Consider the following 27110-nt stretch of genomic DNA (forward strand, 5'->3'; position numbering starts at 1 on the left):
GAGTGCTGGCTGAGAGACACAAGGAAAGACAGAACGAGGGGAAACAAAGGTGAGAGTGGAGGAGAAATAAAGACAGAAGCTGTGTGGAGGGGCTGAGAGGGTAGATGGACTGATGGGTAGCAGCAAAGGACTGTCAGGGAAATTAAGGATCTCTGTAAACAAGCGTTAGGCTGTCAGTGCAGGAAAAGACTTGATTAGAGCTTGCCACCGTGCCGAGTACCTAGAAACGACACTCTTCATCGGTCCTACACAGTCTCTGCGTCCATTTACACTTTCTGTTTGCTGAATTTCCTTGACACATGCCTTTCCCTGACAGCATGAGGGAAGCTTGTTAAGGGTACTTTACTCACCAATCCATCACTTGTAGAAATAAAGCGAATCAGATGATCATTATTGTTGTATAAAATGATTCGACGGAAAATGCAGTCAACTTTTCACCAATCAGGGTTGGAACATTAACCAGCAACATTTAAAATTTCTGTCCTATACAGCTTTGTGATTGGCTTAAACCAGTGGTTCCGAAAGTTTTTACAGTCGGGTACCCCTTCAGACATTTGACCTGAAGCCATGCACCATCAACTCCCGCACACGTCAGAAATACCAACCTTTTTATATTAACTTGAAATATTGAACATAATTAATTGGTTAATTAATTTCACAGTAATTCTGGGTCAAATGTGTATTTTCCAATCCAATCCAATCCACTTTATTTATTATTTTATAAACAGTTGCACAAAGTAGTAAAACAACTAAGAAGTATTAGTACAAATTAATAGGTAAAAACTAATAAATCAAATAAAAATAAAAAAAAACAACATTTAAAACATCAAAACATTTAAAACAACAATAAAAAGAATAAAATCAATAAAAAAAAGAAATGGGTAAAAATAAAAAAACTAGGGTAAGTAAAACCAATCAAAACTAAAAGATAACAATAAAAGACACATAAGACCAAATGCCAGAAAAGCCAGAAAATAAAAGTGGGTTTTGAGACGAGACTTAGAGCATTCAACTGTGGGTGCCATTTTTACATGAGGGGGGGAAGCGTGTTCCACAGCTTAGGGCCGACTACAGAAAAGCCCGGTCTCCCCTGGTCTTAATTCTCGTCTTAGGCACCACTAGTTGCAACTGGCCTTTGGACCTCAATGTGTGCACTGGAGTGTAAATTTGGACGAGGTCCGAGATGTATTGAGGGGCCAGTCCATTCAACACCTTAAAAACACACAGTAAAATCTTAAAATCAATTCTAAAACGAACAGTCAGCCAGTGCAGGGAGGCTACAATTGTAGTGATGTGCTCCTTTTTTTTGTTTCCTGTTAAAAGCTGTGCCGCAGAGGGAGAGAGTGCATTGTTGCATGGTTATAGATAAGTCATCATCCTACATATCTTTTATTCCAGTCTGATATTGGCCTTCTTCTGTTTAAATTGAGCGTCACTTTTTTTGTACACTCACAATGGCTACGGTTTAAATCTGCATATTAATTTATTACCAAATTGAAGGGGAAAGTTTAACAATCATGATAAAACAGTATCCAAAGTGCAAAAATACATACAGCCAACGATAAAGCCTCATTTTCGAGGGAATTCCCACTCACAGTGACAGGTTTTCACCGCTGCGGAGAATTGGAACACTAGTATAGAAATGAAATCTTCAACATTAAACACTCTTACTGCACAAAATAGTCATCAAACTTACTTACATGTATTTGTTCACATGATGCACACAGAGCAATGAACAACATAGTGTACTGTCCCGTTTCTGCTTTCTGCTCCGTTCTCCTTGCGCCGTAAGGCGTTCAGATGCACTCGTAATTGCGAAAGTTAGGTGCTAATTCTTAATTTTTAATCACGTACCTCCTATTATAATGTGGCTACCCCAAAGGGTATGTGTACCCCACTTTGGGAACCTAGGATTTAAACTCATCCCTACATGGCGTATAGGAAACATTTTGGAGTGGTTATCACGTGAGAGTCATGTGACTATCCCAGGATGTGGCTTCACCAAAATGGCGGTGTGTCAAGTAAGCTAGCACATTTCTAAAAGTGTATTTTGTGCCATGAATTTGCAATCACTTGTAATGTTTTAATATGGTGTCAAATATTACAATACAGCTGTTCTTAGTATATTTTTTCAATGAATTCATAGAAACCAAGCTCAGGAAATGTCGTTATCAGGCAGTCTTAACATTTTTATGGAAGCCCGATGTGACGTATTTGCCACGATAGCAAAAATGCTAATAAGTGTGGGGCTAGCTTCCACAGTCACTTGTCTAGGTTGCTAAATATTAGCATGACACACATAATGTATTTTACTAAATAATGACGGATTTGTCACAATAGCAAAAATTAATAAGGAACTCAATAAATACCACTGTTTCAATCATTTTCAAGCAATATATGTTCCTTGTTAAAGTCAAGAAGAGCGGGCAGAGAGAGAGTGAGAGAGAGGCGGGACAGAGACGTGCTGAAGCTGGACCCACGGCTGTAGATGTGAGTAGACTATATGTATATCTATATGTAGCAGACATGTAATGACATCAGGTTTGAAGAACACACACGAGTCTCAGGATCTGCACATTTATTTCTGTGGAACAATGGCAAGGAGGGTACACTATTAGCAGGCACACACAGCACCATTCCCTGACCTCAGCTGCTCAAACGTCCACCTTATGGCAGCAGACACGCGTTTCTCCCTGTGTGCGTCACTGTGAAGGGCCCCCCTTGCAACAGCAACCGTAACAAAAATAATGCTCCACCAAAAATGTAAATGCAGGTTTTGTTCAAAACAAAACTATTTTAAATCAGCAATTTCACTCAGCTACATATATTCGCTTTTTCCATGTTATTTTGACTGATTTCCAATCGACACCGGATATCTATGTCAGTTTTTTTTGGAAACTTACAGCAAACATATTGTATGTATTGTGACTGGAAGCATACTCAAAGAAATGTGAAGATGATCCATCCATCCACTTTCATGTAGCTGACTATAATAATAATAGAAGTCATCATATTATGTTATGTTATGTAGCAGCTTCACTGGTAATATGGCATTTGGTGATTTGCTGCACACACCATTACTAGCTGATTCTTGATAGTCTGTTCCAAATGTAATACCGTTTGCTTGTAAACAAGGTGCCAATAGTAATCCTTCTCTCTGCGGTGTGCACTACACACATAAAGGTGTTTCATTCTGGCCACTTTGGTTCCCACTTTATAGCAAATATGGCAAGAAGCCAAAGTTGTCTCATAGCAATGTCTGTGACAGGAAAACGATGGAATATACCTGTATAGGGCGAATCAGACACATTCTGTTGTTACAGCCCAGATCATTACAAGCCCGCATCATTTTTGTAGATATTTGTTGACAATAGCTCTCAATTGAACTCTCTCGCGTTGCAGTGGTTGTCATCCACACATGTAAACACTGTGGAACACATACGCAGGCAGCAGCGCGCAGTGATAAAACGGAGAGAAAATAACACTGATTGGGAGGTCTGACTTTTTCATGGAAAACTGTTTTGTCATGCAAATGTATTACTCTTTTGAACGTATATTGTTTTGCAAAGCAAAACACTTTTCTTAAGTGACCCCAACAACTAGCCAGAACTACTTTCCTCAACACCAAAATCTGACCAGAACTCGGCTCACGGGATGAAGTGGAGGGGATGCACTACACTGCTGATGAGGATGTCATTCAACTTCACGTCAAAAAATCCGAACTTTGCATTTAAGGGTTTCCCCAGTGTGCCCAAGTTGAGGGAAGCCTCTAGAGAACTGAAAGTTTTACAAACAACTACTAAAATCACCCAAATGCACATGTCAGCTGTTTGTTCTCACTACCTTTCTCGAGGCAGACTGAAGCGAGGTTGTTTCGGACATCGTTTGCTGAGAGTGAACAACTTCCTGATGATCTTCTGAGCTTTGCCCTGGACCAAGGCCGTGCTGGACTCGAGCTGCGTGTAGCGCTTCTGGAGGGAGACGTCAGCAGACCAGTACTTGGCTATCATGGACACATTCAAGAATTGGTCGGTGGGCAAACGCTTCAGGAAGGCTTTGAATTCATCTGCAACAGAAGCAGGAAAGAGACAATGTGGAATAAGAATCTGATTCATGATGTGCGGAACTATTGATTTTGTTTCTGATCCAATGCGGAGTAAAAGTCAGGCTGGTATCGGCGTTACCGATCAGATACCAATACATTGTGCAAAATCACCCAATGTGTCTAGTAAATTTGAAAAAATAGTGTATTTCTAATCACAACATAAAAAAATAACACACATAAGAGTAATTTATTTCTTTATCTAAAACACTGAAGTATATTGAGGTAGCGGGTATAAAATACACTAAGTCCCCAACTTCCGAACATCCGACATGCGAACATTCGGAGATACGAACCCAAGCTGACTGGTCTATATTTTCATGTATTTTGCCTTTTGGAACTCCATATTGATACTGCTACATGCTTGACCAGTAGAGGGCACTGTGACACTGCTAATGGGACCAACAGGTAGAGGAAGAAGAGGAAGAGGAGAGAGGAAGGCTAAGTTGTAGTTGTATGATACAACCTGGACAGAGGGTGTGATTAAAGTTTATGAAGAGTTAATAGGCCTGCTTAATTCTACACCACCCACAGAACACTACCTCTTTTAGAAGAGTCTAACGACGACGACCATTTGTCCTTTTTTCAATAACTCCTCCTCCTCCACCACAACGATGTATGCTCAACTACTCCTCTTCAAAGGTAAATAACATTTATCATTACGTATTATTATATCATTTTTATTATTGTTTTTTTCATTAATTATCCTCATTTAATATTACTACTGCATCCAAACTCATATTTACATACATACACATATACTGTATATGTATACACGTACATGTAGTACCTATATCATTGGTAATATTACCTTTTCCCCTACTTAAGAACAATACAACTTAAGAACGGTTGTCTGGAACCAATTGTGTTCGTTGGTTGGGGACTTAGTGTATGTGAAAATGGTATGAATGGTATGAATGAATGAACTCAATAATTTTGCCCGCCTCGATATATTTAAATGTGCATGTGTGTCTGTTTTCCTCGTCTCTCGCCTCAGACTCTGTGCATTGCTTACAGTAACTTGCCACATTTGTTTCATAGAGCAACAGCATAAACGGAGTGAGCCCTTTTGTCAGTCATACATTATCTTTGCCTTGGTGGGTGGAGACAGGGCTAGTAACATAAACACAGAGTGCAGAAGAGTGTAACAAAGGAGGAAATACATTTGTAAATTGCAATATGTTGCCATTTTTAAAATATTTTGTCATTGTACTTTTATTAAAAGTAATGTTAAAATCTCGCTTTGTCTTGTAGAACCAATCTTATGTATCATCTCATCTTGTGACACCCCGAATCCAAAGTATGGATATTTTGATTTGTTTTATGAACCAATTGTAAGATGGTTCATAGCATCCCTGGTGTCCCACATAGATAATGGCTGGGGAGCCATTAGAATAGCATGAGAAAAGCGGTTGTTGTTGTTGTGAAATAAAGACAACACCTGTGCCGCGCTCGTGAGTTCATACTCATTTATCTCCCCACATGAGGTTTCCATTAGTCACTATATCATCATTAACAGCACTTTGGTCTTGACAGTGTGACAGTGTACAGTTATAAATAATCATACTTTCAAGTACAAATTACATGACCACCAAAAACAAAGGCTACATTCACACTGTAGGGTATGATGCCCAATTCAGATTTTTTGTTAACATCCGTTTTTTAATGTCAGAGGCGTCAAACTCAATTGCACTGGGAGCCAAGCCGACTTCAGGTCACGGGCCGAATACTTAATGCTATTTACCAAACAGTTCTGAGGGCCATGTGAAATTGTAGCAGGTTTGGCACATATGTTTTATTGGGTTGTTCACATTAAAAATAGAATGTGCGACTTGTAAATGTGAACGCGATATGTCCTGGAATTGACGCGCATGCGCAAAACATGACGTTACACGCATTGTCGCGTGTTTACGGAAGCAAATGTTGCACCACAATGTTTGTACTCTGGCAATTTCAATTCATTCACCATTTTCTGAACCAAATGATTCCATGTAGGAGATTAAGAAGGAAGAGGGCAAGACTTTTGGCTATGGCAGTTTATGGAGAACTTGCTGTGACGGGTGGATGTCGGAGCCAGGAGTTGTGCGTGACTTGGGCCGCTTCACTGACACTTTTTTGAAATAATGTTTGGATGACAAGAAGAACGTTTGCCTATAGTACATGTGTGAGTACCTTTACCCAAGTCTCCAAGCATGCCTTTCGATGACGTATAGGTCAGATATATGCGACCTGACCGTTCAGGCTGCAGTAGATTGGATACATATCACATTTATATGCACATATGAACGAGGCATGAGTCGCATTTGAAAAAATGGAATAGTATTGTTCACACTGATATGAAAAAAATAAGATACAGGTCACATTTGAGCAAAAAATCGGAATTGACCTGCAATTTGAATGTAGCCTATAAGTACAGTTGATGGACCAACGGTTCCAGCATTTAAAGGCATTTATAATTTCAGTGATGGTTCAGTTGGAAAAGGCTTCTTAAAAGATAAGCATGTCTGCTTGGGAAAAGGAAAAGAAAACCTGGGCTACTTGGACAGACACATAAATAAAGTGATTAAAAAGCTGAGTGTGAGACGACACAAGTCAGTTGTCATAGCAACAGCAACAAACTATATTTCTATGATGCACTGGATGTCCACTCTAAAAATACCTCATTACATTCCACATATACGTTGGAAAATATATTACACGCTTTAAATGATTTGAAAGTGAGAATTTAGAATCTACAAGCATCATCGTACTAATGATCTGTACAATCTACAAATACATTCCTGATAATATGGTTGAATATTTTTATTATGATTGCAAAAGGGACCAACAACATAATTTCACTGTTAAAATACAGAGAAGAAAAGTGAGAAGATAGAGAAGCTCAAATCTGAGCTGTTTCACAATTATAACCACTACATCCAATACCTCTGATTAACACTATTTCTACTACGGCTGCAACTAACGATTATTTTTATAATCAATTCATCGGTCGATTAATCAATGAATTGGATTAAAAAAAGCACAATTTTAATTTAAGCTTCTTAGCAGCACTCCCTTTAAGAATGCATGAATGGACTTTTTTCCCTCCCCAAAATCATAGCAAAGATGGCGAGGAAGAGGAATTTCTCCGACACCAAACTTGAAGTAGAGAAGTATAAAAAATCAACTGACAAACATCACAAATCCGAATCAACAAGTCACTGGCACAGACTGCTACATGTGCATCACCAATAAATAAATAAGAAATAACAAATAAATAAACTTTAGGGGCAGGCTTTGTGTTTGGCATTGGCTCTGGGGGGAGGGACAGTGCCTTGTTTGATGGTCAAGTTGTGAAGCACGTACAGTAGCAAGATATGGCCTGCGCTGGACAGGCACAGCCATAGCCATTTGTAGTTTTACTGTGCTGCCACTAGGTTTTGTGTGTACGCATGGTGGTAAGAGATGTGCATAAATGTATGCATTTTCATGCACAACTACAAGTGGATAAATCCCATACTTTGCGTGGGAATGTTCTTCAGGGGTTTACTTCAGAAAGAGGCAAATATGTTGATTGCTCTTTTCAAAGGTTTGGCAAAGGTGATGTGACGATCCTGCGTACACCTAGCTTAGTGTGTTTTTCGGTTTAAATCGAAAATGTATGTCAAAGTTTTGCCTCGATTCGTGTACATTTAGGTTAGCGTAAAATATGGAGCACATCTTGTGTTATTAATGAACTGCGGGAGTCCAACTGTGTTCTTAATGTATTTTTATCATAGAACGTCCTTGGTAGCATCCAGCTTAGCAACAGGAACCAGAAGTCAGCTCCATCGCCCATCTATGATGTCATCAGTGGTCGACACTTTAACTAATACAGTTATGCCAGAAGTCTCAAAAATATTAAAACAAAAATACATTTTTATAATTTTTTTATTGTTGTTTAACATGCAAAAAAACATTTGAAATGCATATAAATAACAAATGAAAGGGATTAACTAACATTTAAGGTTACTTTTACCTTTATTGAAAATGTGATTGTTGACACGATGTGGCAAGCGAGATCAACACGGACAGCGCCTTTGTGTTTTGCTGTGAGTTATTTCTTGAATTCAATAGTGTTTCTCACCTTCTTTATCAAAATGTCAGCACTTGCAACTTTCTTTGCCTCAATTTTGGGTTATTTTGCAGCCATAATCAATAGGGAAAGCAAGACATGGGAAACACTATTGAATTCAAGAAATAACTTATGGCAAAACATGAAAATGATGTCTGTGTTGATCTTGATGCCACATCGTGTATTTGGCAAAAGAAGTCCAGGGCCAAATTTTTGTCCCAGTCCACCACTGACTCTCAGGATCGTTTAAAAAATGTAAAATGACTTAAACCTATGAGAGGCCTTGCTTACGCAACAATCTGACCGTGTTCAAAGAGAGAAAGCTTTTTTGCCTTTGCAATCAAGAGCTCATGGCAGTGTGAATATCTGACAGAAAATGACACTGAGTCGTGTTGCCTTTTGAATGCTGTGGTCTTGAACTTTTGATCTGATGACGATCAGCCTATTTCACTTTAATGCTTGTTTGCAAATACATTGCTTACTCAATTTTTTTGTTTCACTCTCATTTCTTCCTTTTGCATTTTGAAGCTCTACTTAGAACCTCCTTAAGATCCAATAGTGCAAAACAGTGCAAATGAGAAATATGAAGATGAAAATGAAGCTGAGGAGCGAAAATGACAAATAAAAGGCATAGAAGACATTAATGAGCACCTCATTAAATGAGAGGCTTGCTGGTCTTCTCACACTTATGCATACATGTACGAAGACACACACGCACACACACACACACACACACACACGCACGCACACACACAGTGGTGACATTTGATAGGCTGTGTGTGTTCTAATTGATTCTCCAGAGGATCATGTTGACACTTGGCAATGGAGGAAGGTGCTGTCCGGCCAATCAGGCTCACAGCTGGAAGCACACAGCAAACACACTCAGGTCACATGACATAATTTCAAGCCAAAAATTCACCAATGTATGAACAGAAGCTCTGGAAGCCTGGAAGACCAATTAAGCTTTTAGCAAAATATTAACATACACAAATGTGGACTTGATTATTATTAATGATTATTATGATCCTATGATTAACTGTCCTTTGAGATGTATCCATGGTTTTCTGATGTATGATCAGTATGACATAGTATAATATGATGTATATGACCACATACAGTACATGACACAGCATCAGGCACATCAGAATCAGTATCTTTACAGTAACCTTCAGGTTGGGAGAGAACCACTCTCCCTGAGCCATGCTGCCCACTGGCCATAGCACTGCAATGTTTTTTGTTACATGTTTTTAAATAACAAAAATTTACTTATACATAACAAATATTGTATAATATTGTATAATAGAATGTACTGCAATAATGTGGTTTATTAAGTACAGTATAACGTACAGCGCTTCCATTGGGGATGAGACGATTTGAGGATGCTGACGGTACAAAGCATGTGCCTTTCATGGATTGATGTCGGCTGTAGTAGTGCTACGCTCGTGCTGCTTGCCAAGTCAACTACATGCACAACTTCAGCATGTTTAAAGAATACATTTCTATGTAATTTTTATTATTTTTTTTTTAACCACACAGTGGCCTAGTGGTTAGCATGTTGGACACACAGTCAGGAGATCAGAAGATCTGGGCTCGAATCTCCGTTGGGCATTTCTGTGTGGAGTTTGCATGTTCTCCCCATGCGTGTGTGGGTTTTCTCCGGGTTCCTCCGGTTTCCTCCCACATTCCAAAAACATGCATGTTAGGATAATTGGAGACTCTAAATTGTCCATAGGTATGAATGTGAGTGTGAATGGTTGTTTGTCTACAGTATATGCGCCCTGCGATTGACTGGCGACCAGTCCAGGGTGTACCCGAAGTCAGCTGGGACAGGATACCCACGACCCTAGTGAGAATAAGCGGCATAGAAGATGGATGGATGGCTATTTCAGCTTTAAATGCAGATAATTACCGGTGGGTGACCTTGAGTTAGGCATGTGTGGTTTAATGTTGATCAAGGAAGCCCAGTGGGGCGTTTTGAACTGTGTGCGAATGATAAGGACATGCAGAGTTAATGCGTCCAACTTAGTTTCTCTTTTAATTTTAACACTCGACCTTTATTGTGAAAAAAGTAGACTGTCCAAATGTGGTTTTCCCCATTTACCCTGATACCATCATGTTTTTTAATGCACCTGGAGAGAGGCTATGTAGATCATGTAAACATTTAAAAACAACTTTAAATACAAAACAAGTAAAGCTCTCAAACAGTCATATTTGGCTTTGATTGCATCTGATGTACTTTTTGTCCATTATCATTATTGTTAATGTTGTTGTTATGATTGTTCTTATTATTATTCAAGGTCGAGTTGTACAGAGATGTGGTGGGTCATGGGTGAATATTACCTGTACTTTGAGTGCCTTCGAGGTGGAAAAGCGTTCTACAAGTGAAAGACCAGACCTTTTACCTGAAGCCTTCTGCTGTGCCATGTTGAATTAACTAGAGGAAAAAAGAGTCCCCTTATCTCGATGAAGGTCCGTATGCCGGTAGAATGTAGTGACGGGTACAGCTGATGATTTTTAGAGTATTGGTGAAAGGGTGGTGAGATTGGGCAAGCATAGTGTGATTCCTGAGATCTCCCTTGCCCTGGAGAAAAGTCAGGACATATAGATATGATAGATATGTCTTCTTCTCCTTCACTTCCATCATTTCATGACATGGATGACTTTGTCTTTCAAGAGGAGATCCAAAATTGGGTCAGTGTTGCAAAGTCAATTGACCAGGGGCCTCGACTATAAAACTGTGCGTAGAAATCTGGCTAGTCTGCGTACGCCAGAAACCCCAAATGTGCGTACGGACAAAAATATTCAGACATAAAAAAAAGTGGCGTACGCACACATTCAAGCAATTTGTGTTTCACCTGCTGTCCAAATGTGTGCAATTCCACCCCACTTCACGCCCTCTCCACGCCTTCAATTCGCCATAAATGGTCAATGCAAAGTGACTCATGAATGCGGCGTCCATATTTAATGACCCTTGATTGCATTTCGCTCAGTTCTTTTGAATCATGGCTGCGGAGAAGTCGAAGGCGAAGAAGCGGAACTTCACCGAAACTGAGGTGGAAATCTTATTTGGAGAGCTGGAGGCCCGTAAAAACATCATATTTGGAGGACACAGCAGTGGCATAATAAGAGGAAGATGGGTGAGTTTGCTGTCAACAGCGCCTTTGGAACGGGGCGCAGAACTTAAAAAAGTGGTCGGATATCAATTGATGGCACATTTTAGATGAACATACTGTAACTTAGCAAAATCTGTTTCATTTAAAGGTGGATGTAATGACTCAAAACAGGGATGAAGTTATGTCAAAAATTAATTGCTGTAATTCCAGACGGATGTTTTAAAAAAATTCAACTTAATGACGACATTAACACTATCTAACTATTAGGTATATTATCATTATTTTATAAGAACTAATGTGTGTTATTTCAAAGCACAACAAAAGTAAAGCCTATCATTTATGGAAAATTAAAGATAACGTTTACACAAGCGGCCCTGACACTAGCCACACAAATAAAGGCCGTGCATGGTAAATAAATGTTGCTATTGATGACATACTTGATATATGCAACAAATTCTTATTTTTTTGATAAACTGACCAACGACAAGCGAGAAACGGAGCACTAAGGACATATCAGCGCTGTGTCTTGTAAACTTAATCTCTAGAATTATTTAATTGACAACCTGATGTTTGTTATGTTTAATATTAATCAAACACATAATATTATCATGGTTATAAAACAAAATGATGAAGTATTGAAGCACTGTGTTGTGTTTTTCATTTATCCTTTAGTTGGGATACTATACGCTCGTGCGTAATGGTGTTTATGATAAATGACAAATGATATCCATCAGTGTCATGTCAAATAACACACAAATGTTTTAAATCAATAACAACATGATATTTTCATGCAATGATGGATAGATCTTTACTGGCTTCCATTGCATGTTTATTTCTAACAAATGATTTCTTGCTCTCAGTTCATACAGAAACAACCCTGATGGAGTGCTAAAAGGTAATTACGATATTGCATGAATTTTTCACGACATTCATAAATGCCACCTTCAATTTTTAACAAAATAGCTGTAGTTAGGTGAAGTGAAAAGCGAGGACGTAGCAGACGCTGTAATATTTTTTTTAAGTGCATAAGAAATTGGGTCTACTAAAATTCAAGGAAACGGTAAAAAAGCTACAGAACCTATAGTACCTCTCAATAAATACATAATACTGATTGTAACTGTTTTTTAAAAAGTACATGAGACATGGGCCTACTAAAACACAAGGAAGCAGCAAAGAGACTGGGGCAAGAAGAGGGGGGAAAGAGGATGGCTCGAGGGGGCCACAGTCACACACGCACACACACATGCCCAGAAATAAGGGGAATAAGGGAGGGGCTATACTTGGTCATGATTTACCTATGAAATATGACTGTTGACCTCGAGGTCACCACATGATTTCCAGATGTCTGTTTTATGATTTCCAGCCCTTTGATCTCAGTCACGTGGTCGTGATTTTTGACTTATGAAATACGGCCCTATGACATATCGAATGTGACCTTTGACCGTTGCAGTCATAAATCAGGGCTCATAAATAAAATGTGTCTATATGTCTATCTTCTACCTCTCTGCTACACCAACTCATATCTCGAAAAACTCATTGGGACGCTCGTAAGTCAAGGTAGCACTGTACTGTTGAGGGCCTTGTGTTTTTCCTCGTTGTAGTTGTTAGATGTGTGTCTGTTTCACAATGTTTGCACTCTATTTTGAACTTCCTGTGTAGTTCAACATGACCTAGGGGGTATTCTGCGAAAGTGGCTCAACCATCCCAGGCTTTGTGCTCAAGCTGTAGCTCAACGAAACCTAAACTCCCCAAACAGAATTAAACGGTACTGCAACGGTGTTTCTCAACTGACTTTGCCAAGTCCGGTTTTCGGCTCTGTGCTGAGTGCGCGTTCACATAATAGGGGGCGTTTGACGTCACATTATTTTACTTCCGCTCAAACATGTAGCCATCCTGGCTGGTGTATTTTACAAAAAATGACTAAGTAATTATTATGGAGCGTTATGAGGAGTTGCCAAAAGATTATGACTGCTAAAAGCAACACTGTCGTGCCTAGAGAGCGACGGAGGGCCGCTGACAAAAGAATGCTGAGCATCTAATGTGCAAGATAGCACTGATGTATTATACTAACTATGCCCTTGTAGTCTTTTTATTTATCAACACTCAACATTGAACAACTTTGACTTTTTAACACTTATCCATTTAAAAAATAAATAAATTGGAGCAACAACTTCTCGTTGTGACCTCTGACTGTATCTCGTTGTGACCACTAAACCACTAATGCGAGTACTTACACAATGGCTGCTGTAACATTTACAACAACAATGGCTTAATTATTATTTTATATTGCATTTTATTCCTGGTGCTCGTGTGAGCATATCTAGCGTATTCCTTCGGCTGAAAAGCTATCTCTCTTATAGATGGATAATATCATCAGGGAATGAGCTTTTTTTTCAATTTTTTTTCTTCATGTCCCCTTGTGGGCTAATATAGGTCATAAATAAACGGTGATGCCATCTCCAAATTTGCTAAACAGTGAAACAGTGGCACTTTAATAGTTGATTTTAAGACTTAAGCCTGGACATAAACTGGTCGGGACCAGGTTATGAGTTACCATGGTGATACAGTTGCTTTAAAAGAGAGCTACCTTCGCTACAGGCAAGTCCGGCTTTCCACACAACACAGCTTGCAGCTTTGCATAAAACCCCCAAGTAAGAGCACACACAGACATACACACAATGTGTCTACTGACAATCACAGAACAGATGTAGTACCTCGACTGACCTGTGATGATTTGGTGTTGCTATGAGACTGGTCCACAGCGTTCTGATCTCACATACTGATGGTTATGAAGGAACACAGTTTTGATATTGGATGCGTGTGTTTGTCTTGGTTTGTTTTTTGTTTGAGGTAATTGCCCTTAAGTTCGCGCAGCTGTGTGTGTTTTTTTTGTTTGTTTTTGAGGCCGTCATCTCCCCTGGTTGGCTGCAGCAGGGGACCCAGCCCCTTTAAAAGACCTAGAGAGAGAGGGCATTGGGGAAGAGCACCTCCCATCCCTCTCTCCTCCCAACTGGCTGCACGTTTTTGGACTGTTGGACTAGTTTGTTAAAAAACCTGCTATTTATTCTCCTTTTATCATTTTGGAAATAAATTATGTACAGCACAAATAAAGTGTGAATGGTTGTTTGTCTATATGTGCCCTGCCATCGGCTGGTGACCGGTCCAGGGTGTACCTCGCCGCTGGTCAGCTGGGATAGGCTCCAGCATACCCACAACTCTAGTGAGGATAAACGGCATAGAAGATGGATGGATGGGACAAATAAATCGTCCTGGTTGTACCTGAGAAAGTTGGGAACCTCTTCCCATTTATATTAGCTATTGGTCTTTCCAGCCAGGGTATAACGCAATATTACAGTCAAAGAGCAGATGACCGAGTGGTAGAGAGCATTCAGGTCTTCTCTGTGTTGGAAGGAATGTAAACTGCTATGATAATGCTTCTGTTTTTCTGTCACACCACCCCCTTTCATCTGCTGGTACGAAGCTCTGCTGCTTTGTAGGCTGCTATGGTAGCTGGGGCAACAGTCCAAGGCAATGGAGAAGGTTCAAAGCAGTCATATCCACACTTCCAAACCTGCAGGATTTACGAATGCAATAATTTTCTGTTGATCGTGTACTGTTTTGGAAAGATTACATTGCAGCTTCACCGTGAAACGACACATGCTTTGGGTTATTTATAATTCAATCTTAGATTCTATCGCAAGCCAGTACAGCTGCAGCCAAGCAGGGCACTGCCATATTGGCAAAATACTGAACAGCTGTGTGTGTTTTCTTTTCATAGTTTGTTGCTACTGTATATGTTAGTGTGCTGAGATGTCAACTGCCCAGAAAAGCCATATCCCTCTGTCATTTGGTGTAATCCTCCCAGCTATCACCCTCAATATCCTCTGCTGCCAAGACCTCCCCCACATATTTGTTTTTACTCCAACAAAAACCCAGTTGTTCATCGTGCAGACAGGTGGACTTTGAATCACAAAGCTGTTTAACATCACCAATGTACTATCTTCAGAGTAATTGTTGTGGCCCCTTTAAATCAAAGGGGCTAATCAGTGTTCCTTAAAGACTGAGCAAGCAGTTAAGGTGCGGTTTAGATCACAACATGGTCACAACATTATCTATTAACTGACCTTGAAGAATGCTGAAGCTGTATTAGAAGCTGTTCTGTCAGAACAGGATAACCTTAAAACAGTGATCAAACTTTTTCTGCCATGCCCCACAAATTATTTTGGGTGTCTGAGAAGGATAAATAAACCTTGGAAAGCCATACAAGCAGTTGCAGACAACTGTTGTCATGGCGTCATTTGTTCCCACTGGAAGGGAATCCTTTGCAAAATTGGCAAACGATTCCAAGGAATTGAAACACTAGGAGCTGGTTCTCAACAAGAACCGGTTTTCAATTCCCATCAATAATCACTGTGTGGACAACAAATACGCTACTTTTGTGAAACAATGACGTCACAAACCCCACCTCTCTCCACTCTGGAGTTGACGACACTACAGCCTCGTGTTCATTATATAATCTGAATGAAATAAACTAATTAAATGACTCAAACGCTGCAGCAAATCTTTCTCAGCTATTTTACCACTGTCAGACATCTCCATACACCAAACAAATGCTGCACACACTTCTACTTCACTTTATTAGAAAATATAATAGGCAGTATTTAGACTAGTTGTCTAGGACACTCAGGGCTTCTGCGTTGCTAAACCTCATACCAACAGACGCCCAGGGAGGGAGTGTTCTCACCTAAAACAATAACTACTGTCAAACCACATTAGTTAAGAGACGGACAGTTAGACTGTCTGATCAAAGCAATCCAAATCCCTTGCAAGAACACAGCGACCAGTTCAACTCGACCTACAGGTAATCTTAAACATGCTGTACTTAATGTCAAATCTTTAAATAATTCATCCATTTTAATTGATCATTTTATTTCCTTTTACAATCTTGATTTTATGTTTTTAACTGAGACATGGCCGGACAAAAACACAGATGTCCTGATTGAGTCTAGTCCTCCTCATTTCAACGTTGTATCTGAAACACGACAAAACCAGAGGGGTGGGTGTGTGTGTTCCACATTCAGGGACAATATACTCACCCAAAAATTGTCATTTGGGCTTTTTTCTTTGTTTGAGTATGTGTATATATTTGGTCTAACTCAGCATGTGACCGAGCCCACCCACAGCAGAGGTCACACTTTTGATTTGATTATTACTGGGGGTGTTGCTATTTGTTTGTGTTTTGTTTGACCTGTCTGGCACACCCAAACCAGCAGCAGGGTCTGCAGTTCAGGGAAGACTCATTAATGACAGCACAGGGACACAAAGACAAAGTGTTATTAGCCACTTTGAGATGCTTTCTCCAAAACGTAATCATTAGGTTAGAAATCTCGGGTTAATAATGGATTCAGATCTGAACTTTTACAGTCACATTATATCAATAACACCAGCAGCTTTTTACTACCTAAAAAACATTGCCAAAATCAAGGGAATAATGTCTAAACCAGATTGAGAGAGACTAATACATGCCTTTGTCTCCAGCAGGCTAGACTACTGTAATGGGTGCATGCTGCTGCTCGGATCCTGACTAGAACCAGGAAATATGACCATATTAGTCCAGCACTCAGGTCTCTGCACTGGCTGACTGTCGATCAGAGAATAGAAATTAAAACATCTCTGCTTGGGGTTCATGGTCTTACGCCAAAGTACATCTCTGACATGTTAGAGCCACATAAACCATTTGCGGCTCTGAGAAGCTCAGGGAGTGGTCTCCTGCTGGTGCCCACAGTCAGGACTAAACACGGTGAGGCTGCGTTTCAGTTTTATGCTACCAAAATCTGGAGCAGTCTTCCAGAAGATGTGCGACAATCCTCAACTTTAGTAATGTTCAAATGTAGCCTGAAAACACTTCTATTCAGCTGTGCATACGACAACTTAAAGTATTTTATTTTCACTCTTCATATTGAATTTTCTTTTTTAATAGAATGATTTATGGAACTTTATGTAATGATTTTAGAATGATTTTATGTTTTTATGGAATGATTTTATGATATGATTTTACCATTGTTTTCTGTAAAGCACTTTGAATTACCTCGTGTACGAATTGTGCTCTGTAAATAAACTTGCCTTGCCTAAACTTCCCATGTATCCATCTTCTACTGCTTATCCAAGATCGGTTCGCAGGGGTAGCAGCCTAAGCAGGGAAGCCCAGACTTCCCTTTTCCCGGCTATTTCGTCCAGCTCCTCCAGGCGGATCCCGAGGCGTTCCGAGGCCAGTTGAGAGACATAGCCTCTCCAACATGTCCTGGGTCTTCCCCGAGGCCTCCTACCGGTCGGGCGTGTCCTGAACACCTCCCCAGGGAGGCGTCCGGGCGACATCCTCACCAGATGCCCGAGCCACCTCATCTGGCTCCTTTCTTGAACTCCTCCGCTTGGGGCAGGATCTCATCCCGGAGGCGGCACTCCATCCTTTTCTCCACCATGGACTCAGACTTGGAGGTGCTGATTCGAATCCCAGCCGTGAGCTATGTGTGCGTATTTAAATAACAGCAGACTTTGTGTATCTTCAAAAGTGCTCAAACTTTGATGACTGCCTGAATGCATGCCTGTGGGTGTACAGAATATGCCATCTCTCTTTCATTGCATGTGACAAACTGTCTTCCTTTCGTGCTATTTTTAGTCAATGCACTAAAGGCCTCATTTTTAAGACAAACAGCACCAAGTTAATCTCCTGACAAAACCTATAGCATCAGCAGAATGAACACCATAAAATTCTACATCTTTGCTCTTTTCTCTTGAGTTCGTCGCGCCTTTTTTAAAGATTTAATAAGCAAAGAAAAACACTTTGCTGTCAAAAGCAGTGAAATAATTCACGGAAAAGCTGTTTACTGCTATCATGTGACTCACTAAGCAATTTCCAAATAAATGTCAGCGCTGAATCCCATGAGAACTACAGAGAAGTGTTTAAGGAATGTGCCAAAAAGCTGTGTCCAATTAAATCCTGTCCACATCTCCCAAGTTGTGAAGAAGGAAAGTTGCGTGTCGCCAAATGAAGAAAACGGAGAACAAGTAGGTGGTCTGGCTTTGCTTTCCAATTTAGCATGAGATGCTGCAATTGTTTGGCATCGCTACGGCAATTATATCACACACCTGTGTTCCTCTTGCAATGTGATAAACACACGCAGCTTGGTGCAAATCCATTTAACAAGAACAGGATTCCTCAAATAGGTCCATTTAGAAACTAAACATACAAGAACACGATTGGACAAATCTAATGCTCTCAATCATTGTGGCTCAGGAACCACATTTGTAGTTGTTGGCACATTTCACATTATTAACGTTAACCTTCAAAAAAAAGTTTGCTGTGTTACATACTGTATATACTATACATAGGCCAGTGGTGTGCGTGTAGTCAGGGGAGGCTGGTGAAGCAAAGCCTTACCTGTCATGATGATAATATAAAATGTAAAATAAAAAGGCGTATTGATATTTGTCCATTGAAATGTATTATGCAGTCGTCCCTCGCCACATCACTGTGTGAATTTCGTGGCTTGACTCAACAACAAATGTACATATTTTTAACATTTTTCTTTATTTTCTATTTTTCTCATCAGAAATAAATTAAAAAATGTGCAGTTAATCCATGTGATCGGTATTGGCCGATCTCACTCATGGGTGATCGGTGTCGTCGGTATCGGCACCATAAAACCCTGATTGGAGCGTCTTTGTTTAAAATAAAGGAATGACTTGTCTGCAGTCTAAGACTCGTCATGGATGCTTTTAATGCTTTAATTTCTGTTTATATCAATTACTGTACATTGTGTCCTGTCAGTCACTCAAGCACGTACCAGATTCTATGAAGTCTTGGTTGAAAGCGTTCCAGGCATCCTTGCTTTTCTCCAAGTTCTCCTCCATGACCTTGATATCTGCAAAGGGACAGTTGCAGTCTGGGAAGCGAGGGGAGCATCGGCACCAGCAGTCATTGTTGCGGCACAGCAACTCGCCCTCTGAGTTGCACGCCACGTAGCTGAGGGCCGCCTCCACAAAGCGCCCACGCAGAAACTCTGGCAGGACATCCTGCAAGCCTGGAAGAATTCAAAATAAACGGGGACATATGGTGAGATCTTTGTACATTTGCACAACTAAGTGGCCTTCTTACCACATACCTTTATGTTTTACGTCTGTAAGAACAGGGACGATTACTTCGTGAGTGAGGTTTAAGGTGGTGTGGCATAGTGAAATGGGCCAAATAAAACCAGATTTATGAGCAACTAGATTGGGGTGTCCAAACTTTTTCCATCGAGGGCCACATACTGATAAATCAAAGGATGGAAGGGCGACTTTATTATTGTACATCTAAGAAGTTGTATATATTTAAAGAAAAAAACCCAGCCTGCATCTCATATAGTCTGATACAGGTGAAAAAGCGCATTATTACTATGAACTTCTTCTCCTTAAATTACACTTTTTTCTATTTATATTTTTTTCAAATATTTCAACATTTACATTTTATTTTTCTTGTAATGTTATAACTTTATTCCCATAATATTTTGACTTTATTCTCATGACATTACAACTTTTTCCCAATACAATTTTCCATAACTTGCAACTTCATTCTTTGTTTTGTTTCTCATAACATTACGATTTTAAAAACAGATTTCAACTTTTTGCTTCTAAAAGTTATGTTTCAGAATTTTACGACTTTATGCTCGACTTTTTTTTCTTTTTTGCTGTTATTTTCTTGTTTAATTGTACATTTAGAATGTTGATTAAAAAAAACTGCCACACTGTGGGCACCCCTGAAGTAGATGAAGCAATTTCAGCAGCAATTGCTGGTGAATCCTGAGATGCTGAAGCTGAACTGACATGTAGAATGAATGTTTAAATATTCTAGAAAGGATACGCATCTCATTTAGAAAAAAAGGTCCAATCTGTGTGCATTATTTGTAAATGTCCAACTATTTACAGTGAAACAACACATCATGATACAATCAAATCTGAATTCAAATGAGCAAAGCTAAAAGAAAAACAATCATCTGCGTAAGAGTTTTTAATGAAGATTGGCATTCAGAAAGACAAAGTTCCTCAGCTTTTGTTTCCTGCTGCTCATTTTCCTCACCTTTCCAAATTGCTTGTGTGTGTAACCCCCTCCATCCCCGTTCTGCTGAGTGTTTACACACTCTGTACCACACATTTTTACCAATCACACGCGGCTTTAACAGAAAAAAAAGACGAGAAAACAATGACGGCTCGCTGGCTTCAAAGAACCAGCTGCCGTCGTTCACTTCATAAGAGCCGTTTCATTCGCAAGCGACCCATCACGAGTAAATTGTACAACCAGGTTTTAGTTGGGTTACCAAGTCCCAGCTTTTAAATCGTGTATCCTTTTAGCCTTACATGTACAAATGGAAAAGCAGTAAAGCAGAAACATTATTCTGAGAAGGCTGACTTGTTGATGCAGCTTTCTCATTAGTGCAAGTGGTTCTAATGTTGTGGTCAATTAGTGTATGTGAGCTGTAAGTAAGACACAAAAGATCATAAAAGTGCACCTTTGCTATTGCTGGTGTCTTACGTCGTGGGAGTGGCAGCTCCTGCAGCAGCTTTTGTCTGTGCATATACTGTACGTGAGGCTGGAAGACTGCCTAGCATTATATTTTCCACAGTTTATGATGCTATAAGTAGCAACTGCCACCTTGTCTGTCGTCACTATAAAAATAAAACATCTGCTGTTGCAGACTGTCGTGCACAGATTGTTTCCGACCTGCAGACTTTATTACTCAATTTTATTTGATGGCGTTATTCCTGCTGTGCAATGAAGACGTCTCAAAATGAAAGCCTTGCAAAGCACTTTGTAAGCACATTCTTTGGGCTTATTTTGGAAAAACTACAGTTTTAATAGCATACAACGTGAGGATCAAATAGTTGTTACCACTGCATGATTTTATAATGATTTATAGTAAAAATATATGTTGCTGTCACACGGTTCCTTCCTGTCTTATTATTTTGTATTTGTTGCCCTATTCGTTTCTTTTTGTGTTTTCCTCACTTCCGGTGTGGTGTGGAGCAACTAGGCACACCTGCAATTAGCCGTGTTCTTGAACACTGCAGGATTGTCCTCTTCATCTTCTTCCATGCTACTTCGTATTACAGCAAGAACTGAGAGTGCTGGCTTTCTTCCTCGTGCGCCTCCAGTATCTTTTATCATTTTTTGAGGGTGAGAATGATTGTGAGAAAGGTAAGGGGGCAGTCCAGAATGACAACAGGGAGCTGGTTGATGACGTGAACGGAGTTGGGAGCACAGTCGGCAAGTAAAGCATTAGTAAGACACTGTGCTGTCATGGCTTGAGATCCACAGCTCAATATTTTCTTTCATGTACAGTATCTTGTCGCTCGTCTTTGGCACCACTGTTGGGTGAATTTATGTCGATCCTGGCGCAAGAATTCAAACAGTTAAACCGTTAAACAATATTTTTCATGGGGCCCAGAATTCCTGGTGGCACCACTGTTCAGGGCAGAGGGCAGAGGGCAGAGGGCAGAGGGCGTTTTCTTCCTGGATAAGCTTGTAGGTGCGTCCTTCCAAAGACGAATCTGCCTGATTCCAACCTTACTGAGGCACCTCCAGATCACCATCGATCCTCCAACAAATTTCACAGACACTGACTTTTACACCTGTCCAGGTCTCTAACCATCAGATGATGTGTTGGAAAAACCTGGAAATTGGAGATGACCTTACTCCTTTATGGCCCAATGTTTATGGTCTTTTGCAAACTTCACTGATGATAAGTTTTTTGTACCCCTACATGAATTTATCCCTGCCTACAGGAGCCTGTTTCCAACTGTTCCTGCTGTGTACTTCACCCCAGCTGCCATTTGCCATTCTTTTGTTGGTCACTCACTGTCATCAAGTGGTTGCTGAGCGCCATTCCAACGAAGTGACGTCAGCCCGGGCAGTGAAGAGTCGTTTGACTCATGTCGGTCTGCAGGTTTGTTGTCCCCAATGTCTGCTGCTTGACCTTGTTCTTGTGAACCTTTGTCTTTGAAATTAACGAATGGACGCAACCTTATATTCTGGGTTTCCCTGTGCCACTAAAGCCAGAATTTAACCCTTCTTTTCATTACTCCAAAGTTTTCTCTCCAGCTGTTTTGGCATGGTCAAAAGGTAATTTTGATTCCAATGTTTTCCCGCCAACTTGGTCCTATTGCAGAAAAAACAGTGGTGGCCACTGCAGTGGTTGTTATACTTTTCCTCCTTACATAGGATTTGCTTCAGGTGATCACCTAATGAGTATGCTGTTAGGTAGTAACACGTGTGCTTAGGGTGTAATTCAACACACACTGGAATGGAATAGCTGACATACATGCAAAGGTGCTAAATTTAGAAAAAATTGAGGTTTTTTCAATTTTTTCTAGAGTTTATATACGTATTAGGGCTGTCAAAAACAACAGCAATTATAATATTTAATCAGATTAATCATGGTTTTCAAATTAATTAATCATGATTAATCACCATGTCACACTGTTACCTTATATTAGCTTATCGTATTACCTTATCATTTTCCTATCTATTTTAAACTAGCAAAGAGTACCTTTGGAATACAGGAATTGAACCACTTTGATATTTTGTAAAGCAACACATGTGGATATGCTAAGAAGTTATATGTAGTTAAATTCAAATTATTATGAATATTATAAATATATATGATATTATTTTAAAAAATACGGCATCTCAGCTTTGTGATATAGGTGAACAAACCTATTACTTGTATGAATGTCACTCTTTTGATTTTTTTTTAAATTTTCAAAATATTTAAACTTTCTTCTTAAATAATCTTCGGAAATTGTATTTTTTTAATATTATGACTTTATTCCCATAATATAATAACTTCCCCCAACCTACAGTAATTTTGCAAAAATGACAACTTTATCTTCATTTTGTTTGTAAGATTTTTTTCTCATATTACAACTTGACAAAAAACAAACGCATTTATTCTTTCATATATCAACTCTATGTTACTAAAATGACTTGTTTGTTCGCATAATTTTAAGTTTGTTTTTGTAAAATGTGACTTTTTTTCTTGTTAGAATTCTTTTAATATTTTGTCTTTATTCTCATAACAATACAGCACTTTTTTCCATTTCTGCTGTTATTTTTTTTTTTTATTTTCCAAATAGTTCAACTTTCGATATGAATGATTACTTTATTCCCATAATATTTTTTACTTTATTCTCATAACATTTTAGCTTTTTATGCAATTTTTCAAAAATTACAACTTCATTTGTTATTTTGTTTCTCATAATATTATGTCTTTAAAAATGTATTTCTTTAATATTTCAACCTCATGCTGCTAAAATGACATTATTTTTCCTCACAATATTACGTTACTCTTGTAAAATTACACTTTTTTCTTGTAAGATTATATGTTTTTTCTCTTAATATTTTATTAAATTACATTTTTACAATGTGCCAAAAAAAACCCAAAAAACATGCGTGTGCTGCAAATGGCCCCCAGGCCGCACTTCGGACACTATGTATTGTATAATACCTGTTACTATGTGCATACATAATAAAGCTGACTTATTGTTCAGCTACTTCACATATTATTCACATGCTGGAATTATTATGAACAATATCAAAAATACCCGTGCCACTGCTTAAAACTGTTGGAAAGTTGGATTGGATAGGTTATGTCTTAATTAAAATACAAAGTTATGAGCCCAGGCTGTCATACTTGTCTCATAACTCCAAAACCACGGCGTATCAGTGTCTTTGGCAAGCCAAAGTGGAGACTTTCACATGCTTTGCTCAATCAGTCTCCCAGTCCCGTAATGTATTTGTTTTGTCAGAAGGCAACACTCAAATGCCTCGTCATGAATATTCATTTCTCTACTTTGGTACTTACTCGTTCAGTGGCTTGGAAAAAGACATGTAATTAGTCACATTTTCTCCTCCTCTATGCATTGGCAGGTGCATTGAGGTGTGTGTGTGTGTGACTACATATTTGTGTGTGTTTGAGAATCTTTCGTCAGTAGCTTGCTGTGAGTTCTCTACATTTGCTGCTTTGATTCTGCCTTTCAACACTGCTGTGGCAGTCAGAGTTCTCCTATCCGTCAGGCTGTTACAAGTCAGATCAGCGTGCTCAGAACACTGCAAACAGCTGCATATCAAATACCGTGCCATGTAACCAGCTCCATGTTGAAAGACTGATTCAATTCCATTTCTTTATGGCTTGAAGTGTGCCAGAACATCAAATGTTGCTGTATATGATGGTGTTTTAACACTATGAATTATATATTGAAATTCATTAAATAATATATATATATACAATATACATATACAATGTACACTCCTGATGAAAATCTTAAGACCAGTTGAAAAATTGCTAGAATTTGCATTTGGCTCTTAATGAGGTTTTAAGTAGAGCTACAATATGCAGAGTGAGACAAAAAGCACTTTGAAAAAGTAATTTATTGAAAACAACAATTAAACTGAAATAGGCTGTTTATCAGCTGATCAAAAGTTTAAGACCATCGCTCAAAAAAACAAAAAAAAAACTCTCCAAACCAGAATAAAACATTTTTTCAGAAGGACTCAGTAATGAGTAGCTCCACCGTTCTTGTTAATCACTTCAGAAATTGGTTTGGGCATGCTTGATGCAAGTGTTTCCAGGAGGCTAGTGGGAACATTACTCCAAGTGGTGAAGATTGGCTTCACGAAGGGCATCAACTGTCTGGAACTGATGGCCATTTTTATAAACTTCCCTTGCCATCCATCTCCAATGTTCTCTATGGGATTTAAATGAGGGGAACATGCAGGATGGTCCAAAAGAGTGATGTTATTCTCCCTGAAGAAGTCCTTGGTCAAGCGAGCATTGTGAACTGCAGCGTTGTCATGTTGAAAAACCCAGCTGTTACCACACAGACGAGGGCCCTCAGTCATGAGGGATGCCCGTTGCAACATCTGCACGTAAGCAGCAGCCATTTGACGACCCTACACCACCTGAAGCTCCAGTGTTCCATTGAATGAAAAAGCACCCCAGATCATTATGGACCCCCTCCACTGTGCCGCATAGAAAACATCTCAGGTGGGATCTCCTTGTCATGCCAGTAACGTTGGAAGCCATCTGGACCGTCACGGTTAAATTTTTTCTCATCAGAGAATAAAACTTTTCTCTGCCTTTCAATGTCCCATGTTTGATGCTCCCTTGCAAAGTCTAAACGGGCAGTTTTGTGGCGTTGAAGGAGACGAGGTCTTTGAATTTGTTTTTTGTTTTTCAAACCCTTTTCCCGCAGATGCTGTCTGTTGGTTATTGCGCTGCAGTCGGCACCAGTAAGGGCCTTCATTTGGGTTGAAGACCGCCCTGTGTCTTGATGGACAGCCAATTGGATCCTCCGGCTCAGCACAGGTGTCATCATTTCATTACTACTATTACTACTAGTATGTATGACTGTTTCAATGCAGTATTATCATTGTGGTTGTTGATATTATTTTGTCCTTTCCGTCCTTGTCTATCTCTTTTTTGTCCCCCTCTTATCCCAGCACTCCCCCTCTGTTTTCCTTTCTTTTCTTCTCTATCCCTTCCTGCTCCGGTCCGGCCGCTCAAAATTTGCATAACAACCAAACATCAAAGTCAAATAAATTCTGTATAACAGGGGAATTGTATCTCACACTTTTCCCTGCAAATCTGTTGAGCACGTAAGGGCATTTAGATCAACAATACTATCTGCCCTAATGGCTGGACAGGACAAAAAAAAATAAATAAAAAAAAAAACAAAAAAAAAAAACAATTTAAATAGCTCAACGCAGACCTCGGACACGCTGGAGGGATTATATCTCACAGCTGGCCTGGGAATGCTTTGGTGTCCTCCCGGTGTAGCTGGAGGAGATAGCCGTGGACCCGGAAGTCTGGGCTCCCCTACTGAGACTGCTGCCCTCACGACCCGGGCCCGGATAAGCAGAGGAAAATGGATGGATGCATGGATTAAATGTTACATTAAATGTTACAGCCATCTCTTGAACATTTGTACACTTCATACATTAATATTAATGTTATTAAATCTTTGGAGTAGAGGATAGGCTTTTGCATTTTTACGTACTTTTGTGTTTACCCTTTGTCTTGCCCTGTCTTCCTAAGTGCCTTGTTGTTGGGTCCCAGCTTTCCATTGTGGCTTAGCTGTGTATTTTTCTTTCTATTCAGTCTTGTTCCCTGTTTTTTTCCGCTGTGCTTTTTGTTGCTTTTTTGTTGTCGTCGCTTTTGGTCACTGTCACTGTCTTTGCATTTGAGGTCCAACATGTCTTAAAATGACACACACACCCACACACACACACACACACCCACACACACGAACACATACAGCAGGGCTCGGCACTGACCTATCTACTTTATACTATTAAATTCCACAGTTATTCAGATGACACGAGCTACTTAAACTGACTTGTAACTTCTTAGTAATAAACTCAGATAAAAGTGAAATTATAGTTTGTGGTTCTCAGCACCTCAGGGGTTGATGTCTGTAATGTTAAAACTGCTCTAGATGGCTTTACACTCACGCCTAATAGCATAGTTGTACTAGCTTCACTGCTTTGGCTTCGTATAACATTTTTAATTGAATTTTAAATTCACCTCCTCACCTACAGAGTACTACACAGTGATGTGCAGTCAGGGGAGGCAGGTGAGGCAGAGGTGAGGCCTTGTCATGATGAAAAAAAGCAAATTCTAAAATAAAATACATAGTAATACTTTGTATTTGTCCATTGAACTGTATTATTGATGTATTTTCTGTTTGATTCCAATCCTTTTAAACATTT

General features: G+C 39.5%; 1 protein-coding gene across 1 annotated transcript in view; it reads right to left on the bottom strand.

The window, feature by feature from the left end:
• Nucleotides 1–27110, bottom strand: part of brinp2 (bone morphogenetic protein/retinoic acid inducible neural-specific 2) — a 206578-nt gene that overhangs the window by 12747 nt on the left and 166721 nt on the right. Inside the window, exons 6-7 of the mRNA XM_054769147.1 lie at nucleotides 19153–19389; nucleotides 3844–4066 (exon numbers count right to left, since the gene is read on the bottom strand). Coding sequence (XP_054625122.1) covers nucleotides 3844–4066; nucleotides 19153–19389 — 460 coding nt within the window. The remainder of the gene's footprint in view (nucleotides 1–3843; nucleotides 4067–19152; nucleotides 19390–27110) is intronic.

The sequence above is a fragment of the Dunckerocampus dactyliophorus genome, chromosome 2 (assembly GCF_027744805.1).
Source record: "Dunckerocampus dactyliophorus isolate RoL2022-P2 chromosome 2, RoL_Ddac_1.1, whole genome shotgun sequence".
Lineage (NCBI taxonomy): Eukaryota > Metazoa > Chordata > Actinopteri > Syngnathiformes > Syngnathidae > Dunckerocampus > Dunckerocampus dactyliophorus.